Consider the following 19652-nt stretch of genomic DNA (forward strand, 5'->3'; position numbering starts at 1 on the left):
CTCAGCGAGTGGGCTTCGTAGTTCTCTTTTCCAAACGCATTTGAAAACAACGGCCTTTTCAACGCCATTGTATCTTACTGCCAGGATTTCAGCTAAGATGCTTCTTTTCTTGCGCCTGTACATTTCTGCTAGCGGCTTCCTCTTCATTCAGCATTTTTCCCAGCTCACGGCTGCTCATTCTGCGCCCCCACCCCCATACCTTGTTACAGAAGCGGAGTTCACGTGGCTCGCCTCAGCCAATAGGTGCTGGAGGCGGGGCGGGAGCGGGCAGGTTTGTAGCATTTATTGGCACCGTGGCTGCCGGCCAGTGTTAGCGTTCTAAGTCTGCAGTTAGTCGGTTGCTGGCTCCCGGCGGCCATGGATCGCGGTCCGCCTCCCGATGCTCCTGCGTCCTCGCTGGTGGAGGGGCTCATCAAGTCCCCCAAGCCCCTGATGAAGAAACAGGCGGTCAAGCGACACCATCACAAGCACAACCTCCGGCACCGCTACGAGTTCCTGGAGACGCTGGGCAAAGGCACCTACGGCAAGGTGAAGAAGGCACGGGAGCGATCCGGAAAGCTGGTAAGGAGGCGTTAATGAGGACACCTCCGTTTTCCTTGTCCGAATTTGAGACTGTATATACGCATATACTTTTGGCTATTGTGCTGTCGCTGCCCTGCAGCAGTAATTTGCCCTTGGCTTCTCCCGTGTACACAAGGCGATCATGGTAAATGACTCTGCGGCAGTACAACGATAGCGCCGCATTCCAGTGCGTTGTGCATGTAGCTGGCTTCAGTTGTGTGCTGCATTTCAGTTATGGAGCTCATAGTGGGTGCAGGGAGTCCCCGGGAGGTTTGCTTTCCAGGCACTGAACAGACCCAAAGAAGCTTAGCTTCAGCGAGCTTGCTGTATCATCTGCCTTCTGGTCATATTGTCTGCTGTCTCATCTTCACCCCAACTCGGTTTGTTGCTGTTTCCTCCTTGGCGTGGGGGAAATCTCCTGATCCTTTTTGAATTTTCCCGCTGTCAGCATCCCCCCCCCCCGTCCGCTGATCTCTCCCCCTCCGCAACGCCCACCGCGCTGCAGCTTCTGCAGAGAGGGAGCGTCAGCATCCCCCTGTCCAGTTTTACAGTCGTGTGCAACCCAGGTACGGCCGCCCTGACCACCCCCCCCCCCCGCCATTGGCTTGGTGATTCCTCTGCATCTCGTGGAGTGACGTCTGGGCTGTTCTTGCTCTTCGTTCGCTCCCGGGTCTCCAGAGCGCAGTGCTGGCAGCTGCTGCCGCTTCATGAGGCAAAGGGAGCGGGCGATTGTTTCAGCAAGAAGGGGGCCGTCCTTGGATAGGGCTGGTGGCAGGGCCAGATTAACAAGCCCTGCTCAAGCGGGAGCCTGGCCACGGATAAAAATGTAGTTGTAGTCGGGGGTTCCCTTCAGGCTCTGCAATTGTTTATGCAACAGATGGATGGGGCAGAATTCATGCGGGTCTTGCAAAACTGCGTCCGTTGTTTTGCTGTCCAGATTAGCATTGTGGCTAAATATTGTCTAGTCCCCCTCGCCCCCTTGTAGCTCTCCGGAACGAGCTAGGCTGGTTGGTCTTCTGTTAGGCAGAGAGGCCTGAGCCAAGTGTCCTTATCGTGCCCCCGCTTAATGAGGAAGGAGGCCATTACCCGGGTCAGTGGTGCAAACGGTGGAGAGAATGGGAACACGTTAATCTTGATCCGGTTTAATAAACTGAGTTAGCTGGCTGCCAGGCATGCCTGTGCACGTAAATGCAGCCTCGCAAAACTTCCATCATTTCTGATGACTCATGCTAGTTGAGAAGGGAGAGTGATGGGATGGAGGGCCATTGCGTCACAGCTAGGGTGGTAAACTTGTTAGCTGTTTTGCAAGGCTGCCCTTAGTGGCTTTTCCTTGGTGAAGGTGGCAGAAGGCATTCACTTTCTCTTTCTTGTTGTAGTGGAAGCAGATGGACTGAGTCGTCACAGGGCCCCTTTAGGAAAGACTTGTTCCCCACACCTCTTCTAAAGTGGAGGAGGACAAAGCTAGCCCAATCCCCTGCTGCTTTAGCTACATGCCTAACTCTCACTGTTGTCATTGATCTGACATGAATTGCCCCATAGTGCTGCTGTTTGCCTTTCTGGCTAGCTTCCGTTGCTGTGTGGAAAGTCATCTCCTGTTGGCTGCAGTGGAAGGGGGTGTGGGAGAGATCTTTGCAGAATCCAAGAGGGACCCAGAGTTCTCTGGCCTTTCCCATCTGACTTTGCTATTCTAGTGTAAATCAGTTATCCCCAGTATACTGTGGGCCTGTATGTGTAGTCACTATTTTAGTTTGGCCTGATGCTCTCAAAGGATGGGTCCTAGCAATATTTGCAATAGGAACTCAGACAGTTTGCTGGTTGTTCAGTCAGTGCATGAGCCGGCTTGGCAAGATGGAATAATTTATCTTGTAGCATCATTAGCTAGGTAGTTGGTGTCCCTTAATGAACAGTGTTGATATGGGTGATGGATTACAGTTTCTAGTCATGCTGAGTGATGTGGCAGTTGTTTCCTTGTGGAAAAGGATTTGCATGTTGACTAAACTTTCTTGCAGAAAAGAGCAAATACCAGGCTTGGCCTTTCTCTGCAGCATTTTTTAAATTATAACAGTTATTACTGAGATGATAAAACAGTGCTTGGTTTACAATTGCTGAGAGAGCCAATGTTTGAACATTTCTGGTTAATGGAGTATTTATTCTAGTTTAGTTTTCCTAATAGTTGGTTTTTAAAGTTTGAGCTACAACTCAGTTTTCTGGCTGGTGAAGGAACACACTCACACAAGATTGCAATCTAAAATCCATTTATTTGGAAGCAGATTCTTTGAAACAGATTGGGCTTCCTGCTAAGTTTGTGTGTTCAGGGTTCCTGTCCTAGGCATTTTCTTCTGGCTGAATGCTGTTAACATCAAAAAACACAGCTCTTTTTTTCTAATTTCCATTTAAATTTTAAGTTAATTCTATCCCTTCTATTTTTTCTTTCTGTGATAGCAGGTGCTTCTTTGTAAAGGATGCACACTGTGTGACTCTGGTCAATACAACTTGTACTACTGTAGTGGCACCTGGGAAACTATTCTCTTAGCTGTATTTGGACTGTTTTCTTGCCCAAATGCTTTCCCTTAGATCTCAGACTAGCGGAGACTTCAGATGTATCAAAGCAAGCCTTGCTTCATAATGTTGCTGATTAAAGGAAATGGATTTTGTATTATCAAGTCAGCTGTTGGACAAATTTAAATGAACAGTGGTCATGCAAAGAGGAACTTTGGCTGAATGGGACAGACAGACTTCCATATCTGTACTTTCTCTAGTTGGTTGTGTCATTTATTGCTGAAGTTGCTTTACTAAACAATATGTTTATTTTGATACTGGTTTGTTGATGCAAGGGTTAGGACTGGTCTGCGTTTCATAAACTGATAAACTGCAGACAGGGTGAAGTGATGACTCTAAATTCGTTCCGCAACCTGCTGCATCTGCCTATAAACTAGACTGGGGTGGGGGGGGGGAGGTAGCTTTTAGTTCTTGGCTTCCAGCCAAGTCAAACAGGAAGTCTGCGTTTCCATAGTCTTTATTAGCAAAATGTGATACATCTATTTCAGGGCTTGGGTTCTGCATTCAGATAGAAGAGGGGTGGTGTTGCTAGAAATGCTTAAAAACAGAAACTCCCCTTTGATCTTTGGAAACTAGAGAACATTGAGCCCTTTGACAAGACTACATAATCCATAACTTGCTAGGAATGGGGCAGTAATCAGTATCTGGAACTAGTTTTGAAGCACCTGGCAAGACTTTCATTACCTGGTGGAGATCTTTTCCTCGCCAGAGCCATAATTAAAACTGTATTTGAAATGTGCTTTAAAGCCAAATTACAACAATCTAGCAGAGCTAACTGATGATGTGTGATGTCCATCCACAATCTGATATAAGAAGTGGTAAAGATCATTAAGTACGTGAAGTACACTATTTTTTGCACCATAAGACTCACTTTTCCCCCCCAAAAAAGTGGAGGGAAAAGTGTGTGCGTCTTAAGGAGCGAATACTGCAAAAAATTCACACAAATGCCTCTAAATTCACACAAACGGCTCTAAAAACTAGGTGCGTCTTATGCTCAGGTGCGTCTTATGGAGCGAAAAATACGGTATATGCGCAGTCTTAACTGCGTGCTCTTTGAAGAGTCTTCTGTGGGTGACTTAATGGGCAATTTCTCTTATTCAACACAGGTCTCCCCCGTCCACAAACAACCTAAAACGAAACCCCTCTGCATAAACGACTTGCTTGTTCTTGGGGTGCAGGAAGGTCCATAAAAGCAAGATCTAATGTTGCCTCCATAATATGAACTCTTTCCTTCATTATTTAAAGAAAAAAATTCAGCACCCACGCTACTTCCTATCAAATACCATATTCAATCAAAAGTTCTTTATCTTGCACATGCCCAAAGTGTGTAGTGCAGTTAGAACCCTGTATGCATATATCTGTACAACTGTGTAACTTTTTTGACAGGGAGTAGCAGCAGGAGGACAGTAATAGGTGATAAGGCATGGAAATGTCCAGGCAGGGTAGCATTTGGGAGACAATGGGCCCAAGCTTTTTTAAACATCAGAATATTTCACAGATTGCTTCTTTTCAGGCAGATTTCCCCAATGCTGAATAATTTTATGGGGTTTTTTGTAATTTCTGTACTAAAGAAAGGGGTGCATTATGTTTCTACTGGCTTATTGTGGGGGGGGGTGCATGTGCATGGGGGTTAAATTCTTTGTCTGCACTTGGCTTTTTAAATTGAAAGGTGACATCTACTTCAGTTTTTGTAGTCCATCAGCAGCAATGAATCTTTCCTTTTTGCTGGGAGGACTAAGGGCTGATGCATTTTGAGTCTGTGTGCTGGAGAGCAGGTACTTACTTGCACTCACAGTGTAGACACAACACATGTATATGTGTAAGTCTGATATGTCTGTGTGTGCTTTCATCCCTTCTTTTGAATGAGAGAGGCTCACATGCATCAGGCCAGTTTGGGTGTGTTCACACTACACTAAATAATGTGTTTTGCAACTGGATTTTTACTGTGTTAGAAAAGCAAAAATTCAGTTGCAGAATGCATTTAGTGTGAATACACCCTTTATCTTTCTATCAAAAAGCAGGAGAGGAGCACAATTGCCCATTCTTCCACAAGACACACTAGATCCATGTCCAGTTCATTGTGGAAATGTGGATCAGCTCCTTAAACAACTAAAATCTAGCTTGAGCAAAGATTTCTTCTCATGGGAGAAGCAACAGGACCGTAGATGCTAGGAAACCTACTGTAACTGGGCAGATACTCACTGAAAAGTAGCAGAATAACTGGTTTCATGCAACATACTAGTTTAGGATGCTCCTAATAGGGTAAGGATCATAACAGAATCTCCAAACCACCCCCCCTCCAAACTGTGGATAACAAGTGGTGAGAATCAGTGTACTGTTGCCTTTTGTGCATCTGGCAGCAGCTGTTGGTGCAGATTACCTGCAAGTTGCCGAAGCTTGCAGAGCCCTTTGAGCCAGCTTAGATGTCAAGTATTCCAGACATACATCTCTGGGTCAGGGAAAAGTGAAATGATGAAATTCATTGTATGGGTTGTGGAAGGGGAGAGATAAGGACCTTTAATAAGCTGGCAGGAGACAATTTGCCCATTAACACCCCCCCCCAATGGGGCTTTGTTCCACATCTTTGCAGACAACAGTTGGTGCATCAGGTGATGAAGCACTGAGGCAGAAAGGGTTAAAGATTAATCCCTGAACTTAGCAGAAGGGTTGCCAAATGAAAGTGCTTGAACTCATCTGTGCCTCTGATATTGTGAACATTTTCTGCCACTTTCCCTTTATTTGGTTTCTTGTTCAGCCTCTTTGGTAGGTAAACCAGGTCTTCTAATTATAATCTTTAAATGGACATGACTATGATACTCTGTACTTGCAAACAGCAAAGTGAATTGTTGTCTGTGACCTCCTTCTGATTTATTTGGAATAAGTAAAACAGGTCTTCTATGGAAACAGCTCTAGGCTTCTGTTCCCATCTATCTCAGCACCTCATGTATGATTGACATATGCATATCTCTGCAGCAGAGAAGCTTGCTTTTAACCTCCCTGATCCTTGAAGTAGGAGTGGTTTATGATTATGTATCTTGTTTTGCTCCACTTACCAGTTTATCTTTGAAGATGCAACTCGTGACATTACAGAACTGTACACAAGAAAACAAAAAAAACACAAAGGAGAAGGAAATGATGGTGACATAATAATTGTGTCAAAGGAACACAAAGCTGAGGCAATAGTCCTCCTTACACCATAGGAATAGTGGCCAGCATGAATGGAAAAAAATCACCTGGCTTCCTGGAAATATTTACTTCAAGCCTGTTATAATTTTCTGTGATACCATGTGACTAGAGGATAACTACCATTATTTTTTGGTTTGAGAGGGATAAGAAAGCAAGAATCCTGATTTCTTGCTTTGATCTGATTGGAGGTAATAAAATTCCTTCATGTAAGCAGTTTAGGATTGTAATTTAGGTGACTGCAATGATGCTTTGTTGTAAGAGAGGAAATCCCAAATAGCGTTCCAGTTCACTTACAGCACCCTTATGAATGAATGATCTCCAAAACATCCTATTAAGAGCCTTGCTTAGGTCTTTCAAACTGAGGGCCATGGCTTCCTTGATTGAGTTGATCCATCTCATGTTGGGTCTTCCTCTTCTTTTGCTATCTTCAGCTTTTCTTCGCATTATTGACTTTTCCAGTGACTCTTGTGCGCTCACAATATGACCAAAGTATAATAGTCTCAGTTTAGTCATTTTAGCTTCTAGAGAGTGTTCAAACTTTATTTAATCTAGAACCTGCTTATTTGTCTTTTTGATGGTTCATGGTATTTGTAAAACTCTCCTCCAACTTCACATTTCAAATGAACCAACTTTCTTCCCGTCAGCTTTCTTCACTGTCCCAACTTTCACACCCATGCATAGTAATGGAGAATACTGTAGTTAAATTATCTTAATTGTGGTCACTGATGAACACACCCTTACAGTTAATGATTTTTTTCTAGCTTCATCATGACTGCCAGCTCAGACTCAGTCTCCTGATTTCTTGGTTGTGGTCTCCCTTTTGGAGAGCCAAGGAATCTAAAACCTTTAACAATTCTAATTTCTGCATTGTGGTTCTGCAATTTGGTCATCATTATTTGAGCCTCCCAGTCTTAAAAATACCTTCTCTATTAAATGCCATCAAAATGAGAAGTAAAAAAATGCACCATCCACAGATATAGCTGAAGGTCCTATAGCTGCACCCTTCCCCCCAGTCTGTTATTGGTAATAGGGAATTGTAAAGTAATAGTGAGTGGCTGGGAGAGCGCCAGGTCTTCACTGCCTTAGGATGCAAGGCTAGGCCTCTTTCCTTGTTGTTGCTGGGAGACTTAGTATTGTGTGTCCTCCAGGATCCCTTTACAGGATTAATACTGTTCCGCATTCTTGTCTGATAGAAGAAACGAGGTTGTGCTGAATTCCGTTGTAAATTCAGGCCAAGGAGCACATTGTCTTCCCAATCCCTTTGAAAGAGGATTAGCGGCATCTATTCTCCAGCACTCACTTTCCCCTCTCCTCCCCTTCATTTCCTTGTTGAGGAGTTTTTTCATAATAAAGAAATCTGAGCAAACTTTGGAAGGTTTGCAGTACCAGTTTGAATTTCCAGCATTCTAGCCAGCTGGCCCTATTTGAAGGAAGTTCCATGTTTACTCCTCATACTTTGTTCAGAACAGTGAACATGGAACTTGATGGCTTCTCTTTTGATGCCAAAGCCTTTTTTTTTTTTTTTTAGCACAGCCAAGTGACGTTTTCCTCAACTGCTTACTTGTTGGGATAACATACATGTGCTTATTTGGACCAAATAAAGCGGGGGGGGGGGGGGGGAGGAAAAGTGGATGGAGTGGAGTATTAACTTTCAAACTATGCTGCCTCAAAATATCTCTCTAATAGTCATTTAATTAGCAGATCAGGTAATGAATTTTCCATCATGCATCTTTTCAGTCAGTATAACCGCGAGTTTCCAAGCACGGAACCAATTCCAGATCAGAATTGCTCTTCAGAGTTCCCAGTGGTTGAGGCTTTCATTTGTGTTGCCTTGAGGTCAGTTCTAATATGGTAGTTACTTTGTTGGTCTTGGGTGATTCCTCAGAAATGGAGTTCTTCACTGTCTTAAGTGTTTCATAATTAGTTTTAGATTTATTTCCTCTCACTGTAGTATTTGTGATTGCTCATTACCAATCCCGAGTGCCAACCTCTTTCAAATTCTCCATTTCAGGTTGCTATCAAGTCTATCCGGAAAGACAAAATAAAGGATGAGCAGGATCTTGTCCATATTCGGAGAGAGATTGAAATAATGTCATCTCTCAATCACCCCCATATCATTGCTGTCCATGAAGGTAATTTTTCTGTTATTTATGTAAACATTTGTCTCCTTCCCCTCAGCTGACAAATGGTTCCCAAGGTGTAAATAAAATCACAATTGTAAACTGTAACTTACTAACAGTGGTCTTCAGGCTACCACCTTGTGGTTGTTCCCTCAATTAGTGTGCCTGTATAGCATTGGCCAGAGTCTGGCCTTTACCATCATGGCTTGTGTTCTGTGGAATGGGCTTTTTGAAGAGATGAGCTCCTTGGAGATCTTTAGAAGGGTTTTTGATGGGATATGAACAGCAGACATCTTTTTTGGGGGGGATTTATTTTATTTGGTTTTGATCAGTAATGTTTATGATTTGTAAGCCACTTGGAGCCAAGGGGAAAGCAGGGGTACAAATATAAGGAACTAAAATGCCAGGAACTAATGATACACAGCAAAAAAACCCATTAAACCCAGCAATTCAGGAGCAAAAACAGCAGATGTATGATTGAAATCACAAAGCAGAAGGGAAGGCGCCTTAGAGGCTTTTCTGGATAATTCAAATTAAACCCAGTCTAGCACTAGTTGGGCAGCTAAGAGGAGGGAGGTCCAAATCTGAGAAGAACAATGGGTAGGTGAGCACTCACAAACTTAATATATCACTTCTGTGTAATGATACTAGGATAGCATTGGTTCTGTCTCTCATTGGCTTTTCAAAAAGGGATCAAATGAAACTGGAGGAGTTGCACTATTGTTTAGTTGGAGGTGGCAAGCCTTATCTTGTATGTTTTCTGACACTGCTGAATGTAATAGTCACTAGCCATGAACTTTTTGGCATGAAGTGTTTTAGTTTTTAGTCTTTTCTTATTATGACCACAAATTGAAGCAGTGGTTAAAATGGGACTTTAAATGTTTTGCTCATCTGTCTTTTAGTCAAACAATACACTTTTTGTAAAAGTTCTGTACAAAGCACAGCTATAACTTCCTGAAACAGACTTCAATATATTATTTGAAGGCTTGGCAGAAATGTATCCTACTACTTGAATTTCAAGCTTGCCCTGTCTCTTCAACTCAGGGTGTGTTGTCGAATATCTTAAATGCAGTAGTTTAAAAATATATAAATAATACTCAGATATTTAAGTGTAATGACTCTATCCCTGTTCTTAACCCTTGGAATTCTGCCTGTGAATTACTGAAGCATTTATTTAAATTAGGAGGCTAATTGTGGCATAGAAAATGAGCAAAAGCAGTTTTCACTGAGTGGTGCTGAAAGTAGTTTTGACTCTTTCCCACTCATAACTCTGAAGTAAATGCTTCTTTGGGCCAGAATACAAGTGGTGGTGGACATAGAATCATCTCATGACTGCTGATGCCCTTTTAAAAGCATTTGTAATTCTTTAAATATTGCTGTAAGGCCCCAATCCTAATTGGGTGTGTGGTGGCCCCAGGAGCTCTTGTGGTCCCTCCTGCATGCCTTTTCAGGTGCAGAAACAGTTGTTTATACACCTACAAAGGTACAGGGAGAGACGAGAGCTCTGGTGGCTGTGTGCCTGATTTGGATTGGGGCCTTGTGGTAATTTTTAAGGAACTACAGATGCTTTTAAAACATCAGCCACAGGATGGATCTGTGCCTGCCATCACTTGTAGCCTGGCCCTCTGTAGCTTCTTCCTGAGGGGCAACTGGGTGACCCAGCAACAGCAGATCTAGAGTGCTGAAATCCACCCACCCACCATCAGTTGATATTTGCTTCCTCTTTGTTCTTGTGTACAAAACAGCTGAGGCAGTAGAGGAAATGGAGTAACAGGCTCTTAAAAATAGCTAGTTTCACTTTGCTAATAAAGTTGCCTGCAGAATCTTCCTTAGAGCCCTGTAAAAAGGAATGCAAGAAATATTAACAACCTTCCTCCAGGAACTACAGCTTCATGGTTGTACACAGCAAATACTTGTAAAGGATCACAGAGGTAAAAGATCCAAGGTGTTGAACTGTTAAGTTTAACAGAAGGGCTGGCACTTTTTGAGCGGGAATGTTTATACAGTTTGAGTCATTCTGATTATGGCTGTTAGTATAATCCAAAAAAAAATAACCAGAGTATCATGTATTAAACAGTGGATAAGACAAAAGAAACAACAAACCCTGGTTCAAACACCCTGATCTAAATCTAAGCAGTTAACTTAGTCAGAGATAAACTGGGAGGCTCCATGTCCAGCCTCTGTAGTTCTTTTCCATGCAGTGAAACAGAAAGAGACAGTGCTTCTGTTGCAAAGTAGTATTGATTTCTGACACAAAAGCAATGCCGTATGTGTGACAGTACTTTATGTATCACAACTGGCTTGTTATAGTCAAGCAAGAGCTAAACCAACTTGAACTGAGTTGCTCTTGTTGTAAATAGACTTGGTATTGTAGGGCCCCCTCCCCATTCTAAAACCTGAGCAGGTGAAACTGCAGGCTTATTATCATGATGGTTTGGCCTCGAACTCTTGATCCCTCCTGACTTCTCTGTCCATCCAGTGTTTGAAAACAGCAGCAAGATTGTCATTGTGATGGAGTATGCCAGCAAAGGAGATCTCTATGACTACATCAGTGAGCGCCAGAGACTTACTGAACAGGAAGCTCGGCACTTCTTCAGGCAGGTGGTGTCTGCAGTCTACTACTGTCACAAGGTGAGTGGCCTATATGACATGCTTGATAGATGAAAGGCTCTTCTATAATAAGTTCAGGAGTGCCTGACCCCCCTCCAACCACATAGAAGAATATCTAGAGGCCTTTTTCCATAATAATGTTCTTTATTACTTAAGCTGTTTAGAAGATGATGAAATATAGGTGTCTGGGAGCCAGTTCAGATCTCACACACTCACATTATGCCTGGAGAAGAAGCAGGATTCTGACCTCCTGCTTCTTAACTGGAATCATATGTTACATCTGGACACATTTTGGGAGAAGTGTTAGCTTTCTTTCTTTTCTTTTTTTTAAAAATGTGCTCCATTCCCAGTTCTTAGCTTCTTTCTCTGATACAAAATAAATTGCTGAGGACATCTTGAATGCTATGAGTCACAATGATTTCCTACTTTGGTAAGCCTGCTTAATTTCAGCCCTGTCTTCAGAGAATCTCCCTAAGCTGAAACACGTAAAGCGTCCTCACTTGATTTTCATTTGTTGAACCTTAAAATGAGAGATACTTTGAAGTGACACAGGTATATAGTTCTTTAAACAGCTGTAGCTTAGCAGCTTTGCATCCAGGAAGGGCCAGGCTCCATTTATGTCATCTGTTAAAAGGGTTTCAAAGAATGTAGAGAGCTGCTGATAAATGAAGCTGACAGCACTGAGCTAGAAGGACCAATGGTCTGATGACCAAGAAGCATCATGAAAGTGCTCCGCTTTGTTGAATGAGAGTACAGTCTGTATTAACCTTTCTTTAACTCTATAAAAGGCTGGTCTTTGTTTTGCACTTAATTTTTTTTACTTTTGCCTTTTTCCTGTTTGCACTTGTCTTTGGCATGCCAGGAATCAGTTACTACTACTTGGAAAACACCTACTTATGCCCATTCTTTTTTGACCTTGCTTGATGTTCTTTAATCCAGACCTTTGGCATGGCAAGGGGAATTTTGGTATGGCAGGCTATAAGAATCAGCTTGGACAAACAACTCCTACTTGGAGGCATAAAATTCTAATCTCTGAAACTGCATATTACACTTTGAATTTGTTGCTGAATTGGAGGAAGGAAGTAGAAACATGGATTTTGGACTTTCCCCTCCTTAGGAAGGAATGTGGAGGACAGGAAGTTAAAAATAGGTGGGAAATGGAAGGGGTAGATAATAAATTGCAATCAAGGAACATGTTGCATTTCTGTCACAGTTGGTTTCTGTATGTCAAGACATTTCCAGAAAATTCCCATGTGTGCTTGGACTCTGCTTTGTAAACACGATTCCTAGAAACTCCCCCCCCCAACACAAGCTAAGGCCCTTAGATTTCTGTCAAGTTATTATTTGTTTTGTCTTATCTGGCTATACAGCCATAAGAATTAGATGAACTTTATGCACTGTTATATAATGGTCATAATCACTGGATTGACAACAAAACAATGTTGCTTCCCAGCAACATGAGACCCCTTGAACACAAAAGAGTGTTCTTAGGACTGAGTAAATCTGGAACGTTTCTACAGGCTGTCATGCATTTAGAAGAGGTGTTCAGAAAAATGTAATAGCAACAGAAAATGTGTTAAAGAGATATGTTGTAGGTCTTGGGATTTATTGACCCTATTCAGTACAAATTGTAGGTGTCTTCTGTGCCAGTCCTGCTAGCCCCTGTGGGTTAGAAGTGACTGGCATGGGGCCTGCAGGTTTATATGATAACTTCAATTTTTGGGGGGAGCAACTATGACTCCCCCTACTCATCTATGATCAACACTAGGATGGGATGAAGGGAGAAGTGTCTAGGAGGCTAATTTGTCTCTTGGCTGGAAATTCCCAGGAGCAGTTTCCTGGTACTCTATCTTGTATGATAAGTTTGTGGGCATACATTGTGTCTTTTTTCTTCACTTTGGTCTCTCTGCTAGCTCTTTGCCTTTCTGTGGGAGCCTAAGCTCAGACAGTTTTGTTGTACACATGTTGTGAGCATATGTGTGGGCAGGATTAATGGGAACAGCCTCCTGGCACACTGTGGTTTCCATTTCTGTAAAGAAAGCAAACTCAGCACTTGCCTTTTTTTCCCTCTCTCCGTAGAATGGAATTGTTCACAGAGATCTGAAGCTAGAAAATATCCTTCTGGATGCTAATGGCAACATTAAGGTGAGCAGGGCTATCCAAGATACTGGGAATTGCCACGTGAGGTACTAAAACACATGCAAATCTGTCTCTCCCTATTCAGGCCACTGTGCATGTTGGTGAGTATGGGACTGAAATTGTATTCTTTAAAATCAACACAAACATGAGTCAACAGTGTGATGCAGTGGCTAAAAAAGGCAAATGCTTCCTTGGGAGGTGGTGGGCTCTCCTTCCTTGGAGGTTCTTAAACAAAGGCTAGATGACCATCTGACAGCAATGTTGATCCCCTGAACTTAGGGGGAGGCATTTGTGAATTCCCTGCATTGTGTAGGGGGTTGGACTAGATGACCCTGAGGATCCTTTGCAACTTAATTGGGAGGGGTGAGCTGAGAACATGGGGATTTCTGGGTGCTGAGTCCTAAGCTATACTATGCCAGCTATTCTAGTTCTTTCTTGCCCCATGGAGGTGATCACAGGAACACTCTATAGACTGGGGTGGGGCTGCTGCTTCTAGGCTTTTTTTTTTTTTTTGCTGTTTTGTTTGGTTCTAGTTGAACCATGTTGTACTCTAAGCCATCCCTGCTTTCCTCAATCCTTATATATAAAATGGCCCTTTTTAACTAACTGGTTATATAATGAACTCTTGAACGCCTAAAGCAAGGGCTGATGCTTCAGGGACCTGAAGGGGCACCAGCTGTGTTCCTCTTGGGTTAGAGTTGAAGAGGGAAGTGATGAGCCTTACAGCTTAGAGCCTTAGCTCTAAGAGGACAGGTAATGGCTGTTATCCAAACTCTAGGCAGGATAGCTACCCAGTATGTAGCCAGAAGCCTTTAACTAGGAGGATAGAAGAAACTATAAATAGCCCATGGTTTACCATAAGTTCTGGCTTATCTCAACTGATAAACATAGAAATATGGAGATTAATTCAGATAGTGATGCATGGCAAACTAGGACAGGGGAGGAATTTGTGGCTTGTACAAAGAAGGAAACTCCAGCATGATGGTAGAAGAGATTCTGAAAAGAGTGGTGATTTATCTGAATGCTGAGGCGAATTTAGCAGGCTAGGCGCCAGGCTGTGGGAGACTGCTACACCTGGAGTTGATTTGTCCCATTGAGAAACAGTCATTTGTATTTTGTGTTGCATCTTAGTGTCTGGCTGCACTCATTGATTTGTCAAACATTCTTTATGGTATGGGCAGGAAACAGCTTTCTTTCTCCACCCTCGTAACCTGTTTTTTCTGCCTTGTGCCTGGCCTTATTAGAGGAAGTGGGATAGGCTAAGAATCGTTCAAAGTGTAGGGTGCCCGACCAGTTTACAGCTCTCCAAATGTGGGAGAGGACCCAGTAAAAAGACAGCATCCCAGAATAGCATGCTGCTCAAATTCAGAAGGCTTTGTCCAGAGGAAACAGAAGTTTGTACACAAAAAAAGGTGTGAAGGAGATTAAATCCTGCTGTGTGGTTCTAACCTTGTACCCATTAGTCCAGATGGTCTGTTCATGTGACTAAGGAGCTGTAATATAATGGCAGTGTCCCACAGTTAATAATAAACAAAGCCTACTATAGTCTGTGTTGCCTGCACAATAGGCTGTTCCGCAACTGCGAGCCTGAAAGTATGTTCTGTACCTTCTGGCTCATCTGATTGGCTAGGAGCTGAGTAAACAAGGTATGAAAACTGTGGTATCAGCAAATGAGTTTGGCTGTCAAACAGTTGGCATAGTAGGGCCTGGAGCTCAGTTGTTTCTTTCAGCCCTCATCTGCATTTGACAAAGCAGTTCTGCTTTCATGGTAGGAATTTGAGGGTTTGCTGCCTTTCTCCTGACAGGCTGCTCTATAATGAGTGGGTACATGACAGGTAGAAATTTAACAGGCAGATTTCTCACCACTATATCTCTGCTGAGGAAAGCTTTCCAAGTTCTAATTCAGCCTACTTCATAATTGTTAAGAGACACAGAGCTGAACCATGGTGGGTGGTGGAGTTATGCTAAATGCCTTGGTACAAATGCCTATTGAATGTTAGTAGACATCTTTCCTTTCTGTATACCTGTGGAAATTGGATAGATGGTCTTATGGGGAACTGCCAGCATTTACCAGAAGGTAGCTCTAGTATCAAACTTCCTTGACAGCCAGCATGTTCTTGAGGCTGAAATCTTAGCAGTGACTATACTGCTTATTCTGCTGCCAGAATCTAGGGTGACCAGCTGAAAGCATCTTGTTATTTTTAGTATATGAAGAACTTCTGGGGTTAGAAAGTATAATGCATTCTTAAAACACTGGATGTTTCCTTTCCCTCCAGCAGGAACACTAATCTCATGGATCTTTTTAAAGAAACTTTTTTTTTTTGTAGATTGCAGACTTTGGCCTCTCTAATGTCTTCCAGCAAGATCGGTTCCTCCAGACCTTCTGTGGCAGCCCTCTCTATGCATCCCCTGAGATAGTCAATGGGAGGCCTTATAAAGGACCTGAGGTGAGATTACTGCTTATAAAAACAGAAGAAGAATGCAGTGCACATCCACATGTGCTACTTGCAGCCAAGCTATGGTGAAACCATCACTGAAACTACTAGCCAATTATATGTGTTTCTTCTTAAGCAATGATGAATGAACAGAGCTGAGGGCTGTTTTATGTTGACATTCTGATGGCCAGTGCCAGAATACTCTCATAGTGGGATTGGTTTTTAAATAGCTTTTAGATGTTTTTATATCTGGTTGTAAAGTTTATTTACCAAATTAGTTTTACCTTGTTACTGCCTTGTGTCCTGAAATGCTCAAGAGAAAGGCGTATATATAAATGTTCTAAATAAGGGGCTGAGCAAGTAGAAATCATCCCTCTAGCTAGGTTACCATTGTATTACAAAATCACATTCTACAAGAAGCAAAATCTCTTCTGTGCTTCTAGGTTGACAGCTGGTCCCTTGGTGTGCTCCTCTATATCTTGATTCATGGGATGATGCCTTTTGATGGCCAAGATTATAAGACCCTGGTCAAGCAAATCACAAGTGGGGACTACAGAGAGCCCACAAAGCTATCAGGTAAGGTAACGTGAGAATAGCAGTCCATGTGCTGTTTTACAAGTGACATGAAGTGCATCATAAAACATGCAGCCTTTTAAGGGCATGTTGATTCCCATTCTCATGTTTATCATCTGAAAGGGACAGTGGTGGCTTTTGAACATGCATTTCCACAAAGGCCTGGACATCCACTGAAATAGGGAATGTGAGCTTATAGTTTTCCCATAGCTGACTTAATGGCTCTGAGAACAAGAGAACTAATTTGAATATTGCCAGTGCTCCTATATCTGATTGGCTTTTGTGTTTTTTTGTCCTCTAGACGCCTGTGGCCTGATCCGATGGATGCTGATGGTAAACCCAGAGCGTCGAGCCACCATTGAAGATATTGCCAGCCACTGGTGGGTGAACTGGGGTTACAAGGTGCCAGTTGGGGAGCAGGAGTCCTTGCGTGAGAATGAATCTCCACTGGCCACAGTGGCAGAGTGGCTGCGCCGCTCTTCAAGGCCCCTGTTTGAAAATGGCTCCAAGGTACGCTGCTTCTTCAAGCAACACATCCCTGGTGTCACACTTGAGAGGCAGCGCTCACTTAAGAAGTCCAAGAAGGAAAACGATATAGCGCATGTTCTACAAGAAACAGGTCCTGCTCCAGAGAACTCTTCAAAGTCCATCCTAAAGAGACCCAAAGGCATCTTGAAGAAAAGAAATTCCTGTGAGAAGTCCCAGGTTCCACCTGCATTGCTGCTAGCAGCTCCTATAGACAAAAGGAAGGAGGATAGTACTGGACCTGCTATAGACTTGGCTTGCGTCTTGTCATCCAGGGCTTTGGCCTGCAAGGCAGAATGTGTTGTAGCCACCCCTTCCATGCCCAAGAAAGGAATTTTGAAGAAGCCCCAGAAGAGAGAGTCTGGGTATTACTCATCCCCAGAGCGTAGTGAGTCTGGTGATGTATTGGACTCCGAGAACTTAGACCTTGATGCTAGTGTCTCTGTTGGCAACCCCTCCCCTGCTCAGAGCCCCAGTGGCTATCCTGCCCGACGGAAAGGCATCTTGAAGCTCAATGGCAAGTACTCCTCCAGCAGCACGGAGTCTGACAGCGTGCCTGCCAAGGTTTTCTCTTCATTCGCTGAAGTTGCTTTGCCCAAGCTGCCTCTGGCCTCCCGTGTTCATCCTTCTAGTGCAGTGAGTGAGGACAGCATCCTTTCCACAGAGTCCTTTGACCAGCTTGACTTGCCTGATCGAATACTGGGTAATGCTGGTGGGGCGCCCATGCGTGGCTCAGTGTCTGTGGATGATCTCCTGCAGCTGGAGGAGGCAGCAGGGGACATGGGTCGCCGGTTACGCCGCTGGACAGTGACTCGTTGTCAAAGCCCCCTTGCAGATAGCTGCTTCTCTCTAGCGGACTGTGAAAATGTCACTGAGGTCTACAAACGGGCTGTAGCTATTAGCATGAAACTGAGCTGAGGGACCCTTGGCCAACAAAGCCCCCTAGAAACTTTTGCTGCCAGACAATGCATACATCTGCAGAGACATTTGCAGCTTGGATTTTGCTGGAAGGGAGCAGCACTGTCCATATGATTTGCACTTCCCTTTGAGGTAGACAAGAGAGCTTTGACAGCCTTCTTTTCTCCCTGACAGGACCTGCAAGTGCAACAGCCTGGAAATATTTATTTGCTGCAAAACTTAGACTTTTCTTGGAATGTATGGGGAGAACACTTGTGTGTTGTTGTTGTTTTTTAAAGGATGGTTTGTAAAATGGTACAACAGGGTATAGGTGTATGTTTGGAGAGAGAGAAAGGTATGTTGATGGAAAGTTAGTGAATGTAAGAAATTAGGAATGGCAGTGCAGTGGGCTGCAGTGGGGAGATACCTGTTAACTTCAAGACAATGGGGTAATGCTTATGTTTTAAAAAAAAGGAAAAATAGTCCCAACATAACAGGGTGGGGAGGGGAGAGCGTGTTGGAAATTCATTGGTGTAAACCTCTGCTACTCTCTGGAACACCTCCATCTCTCCAAACTGACCCTGACAATTTCAAATCCTAGCAACTGGAGTGGTTATTTTTGTTTGCACTGCGCTCTTTAAATTGCACAAGGATGGTAGAGGTAGAAATGCTTCTGAAGTGGAATCATGACATAGCAAGGTAAGAAGAAAGGCACAGGCCTTGGGCTGAAAGTTGGCTCTCTGGCTTGTTAGAAAATCTGCACTACAGACTTAAAGGAGTTTAACTGTACTGGTGTTTCCTTCCCCCTCCAAAATATCAGGCAAGGACTTGCCAACAGGCTTGTTCCCCCCCACCCCCAACATAAAACCAGAGCTCCAAGTATTCTAGATGAGCCATGGCAGTTAAATTAAAACTTAATCCCACCTCATAGCGTGGATGTCATTTTGAGGACATTAGACGGAAGAGAGGCACACAGGAATTGGACATCCTTTCCCTTTGCACATCTCTACTTTGGTTATCGTTTGCAAGACTGGAATAATTGAGTTCTGGCTTTGTAAATTGCCCAATATGGCCAGAAGACTACCTCTCCTTACGCATTTCTGCTCTCTGCATCTTCCAAAAGTGGGTGATATAGTTCAGCTGGGCTACAGTAACTTTGACAGAAGGAAAGTTAGCCCAAGGTTACTAAATCACAACAGCTGCCACAAGCATCTATGGAGATTGGTATATGGTTTTGTTTTGGAATGGGCCCGTTAATTGGAGACTGGGCACTGAGGTTGTGAAGGAGTATATGAAGGTGCCAAATGAATGGCCATTACTCCGTTGGTGCGGGGGGGAGGGGAGAACATGGCTGTGAAATAATATGTATAAGAGACTTTGAAGAACTGGACATTTAGTCCTGCCAAAATATGATTAAATAAGTATGATTCTTTAAAAAAAAATTCTGGACTCTGTTTTGACTGGATATGTTACCTTGTCATGATGGATTTTTATAGTATTAAAACACTGCCTTTTCTCAGCCATGTGAGCAATTTGACAAAAGTAAAGGAAAACCTGGAATGAATGTTTTAGAGTTTTTCTTTAGGAAGCATTCACAGTTCCTGTTTTGAACCTGAAGGGAAGTGATCTGAAAAGTGTAATCTTATCATGCTTTGAATTCTGAATACCCAATGCACTATCTTGCTGCATATTCTCTGGTTGTCCTTCCAAGCTCTGTTATGTTTCTTCCCATCCGGCGAAGTTAACAAATTAAAAGCAAATGTGAGACCTTGGTATTCTTTTCTGCGTATTTTTTGCTCCAAAACTGATACAACAAATCTTGTAGAAAGATGAAAGCAACAGGATGGTATTGAATTGTCAGTTGGCATTAATGCTGCTTCACTGGTTAGATTGGCAATAGCTTTTTTTCTGGTTGTAGTCTTTCATTCCTTGAAAACTGAGCTTGGCTCATAAATGGCTAGACTGTGATGATCCAGGGAATTAGTAGACAGAATTCTGTGCAAACAAGATCACACCATTGCAGTGACTACTATGGTCTAGTTCCATA

General features: G+C 43.2%; 1 protein-coding gene across 1 annotated transcript; it reads left to right on the forward strand.

Annotated features, from left to right (window-relative positions):
- The first annotated feature begins 303 nt into the window (after positions 1-303).
- Positions 304-19377, forward strand: NUAK2 (NUAK family kinase 2). The gene is made up of 7 exons (XM_060231318.1): positions 304-561; positions 8318-8438; positions 10906-11057; positions 13116-13181; positions 15503-15622; positions 16054-16186; positions 16485-19377. Exons 1-7 carry the CDS (start codon positions 358-360, stop codon positions 17624-17626), a joined length of 1938 nt encoding a protein of 645 aa, XP_060087301.1. The 5' UTR covers positions 304-357; the 3' UTR covers positions 17627-19377.
- Positions 19378-19652: the final 275 nt, after the last annotated feature.

This window comes from Heteronotia binoei, chromosome 2 (assembly GCF_032191835.1).
Source record: "Heteronotia binoei isolate CCM8104 ecotype False Entrance Well chromosome 2, APGP_CSIRO_Hbin_v1, whole genome shotgun sequence".
NCBI lineage: Eukaryota > Metazoa > Chordata > Lepidosauria > Squamata > Gekkonidae > Heteronotia > Heteronotia binoei.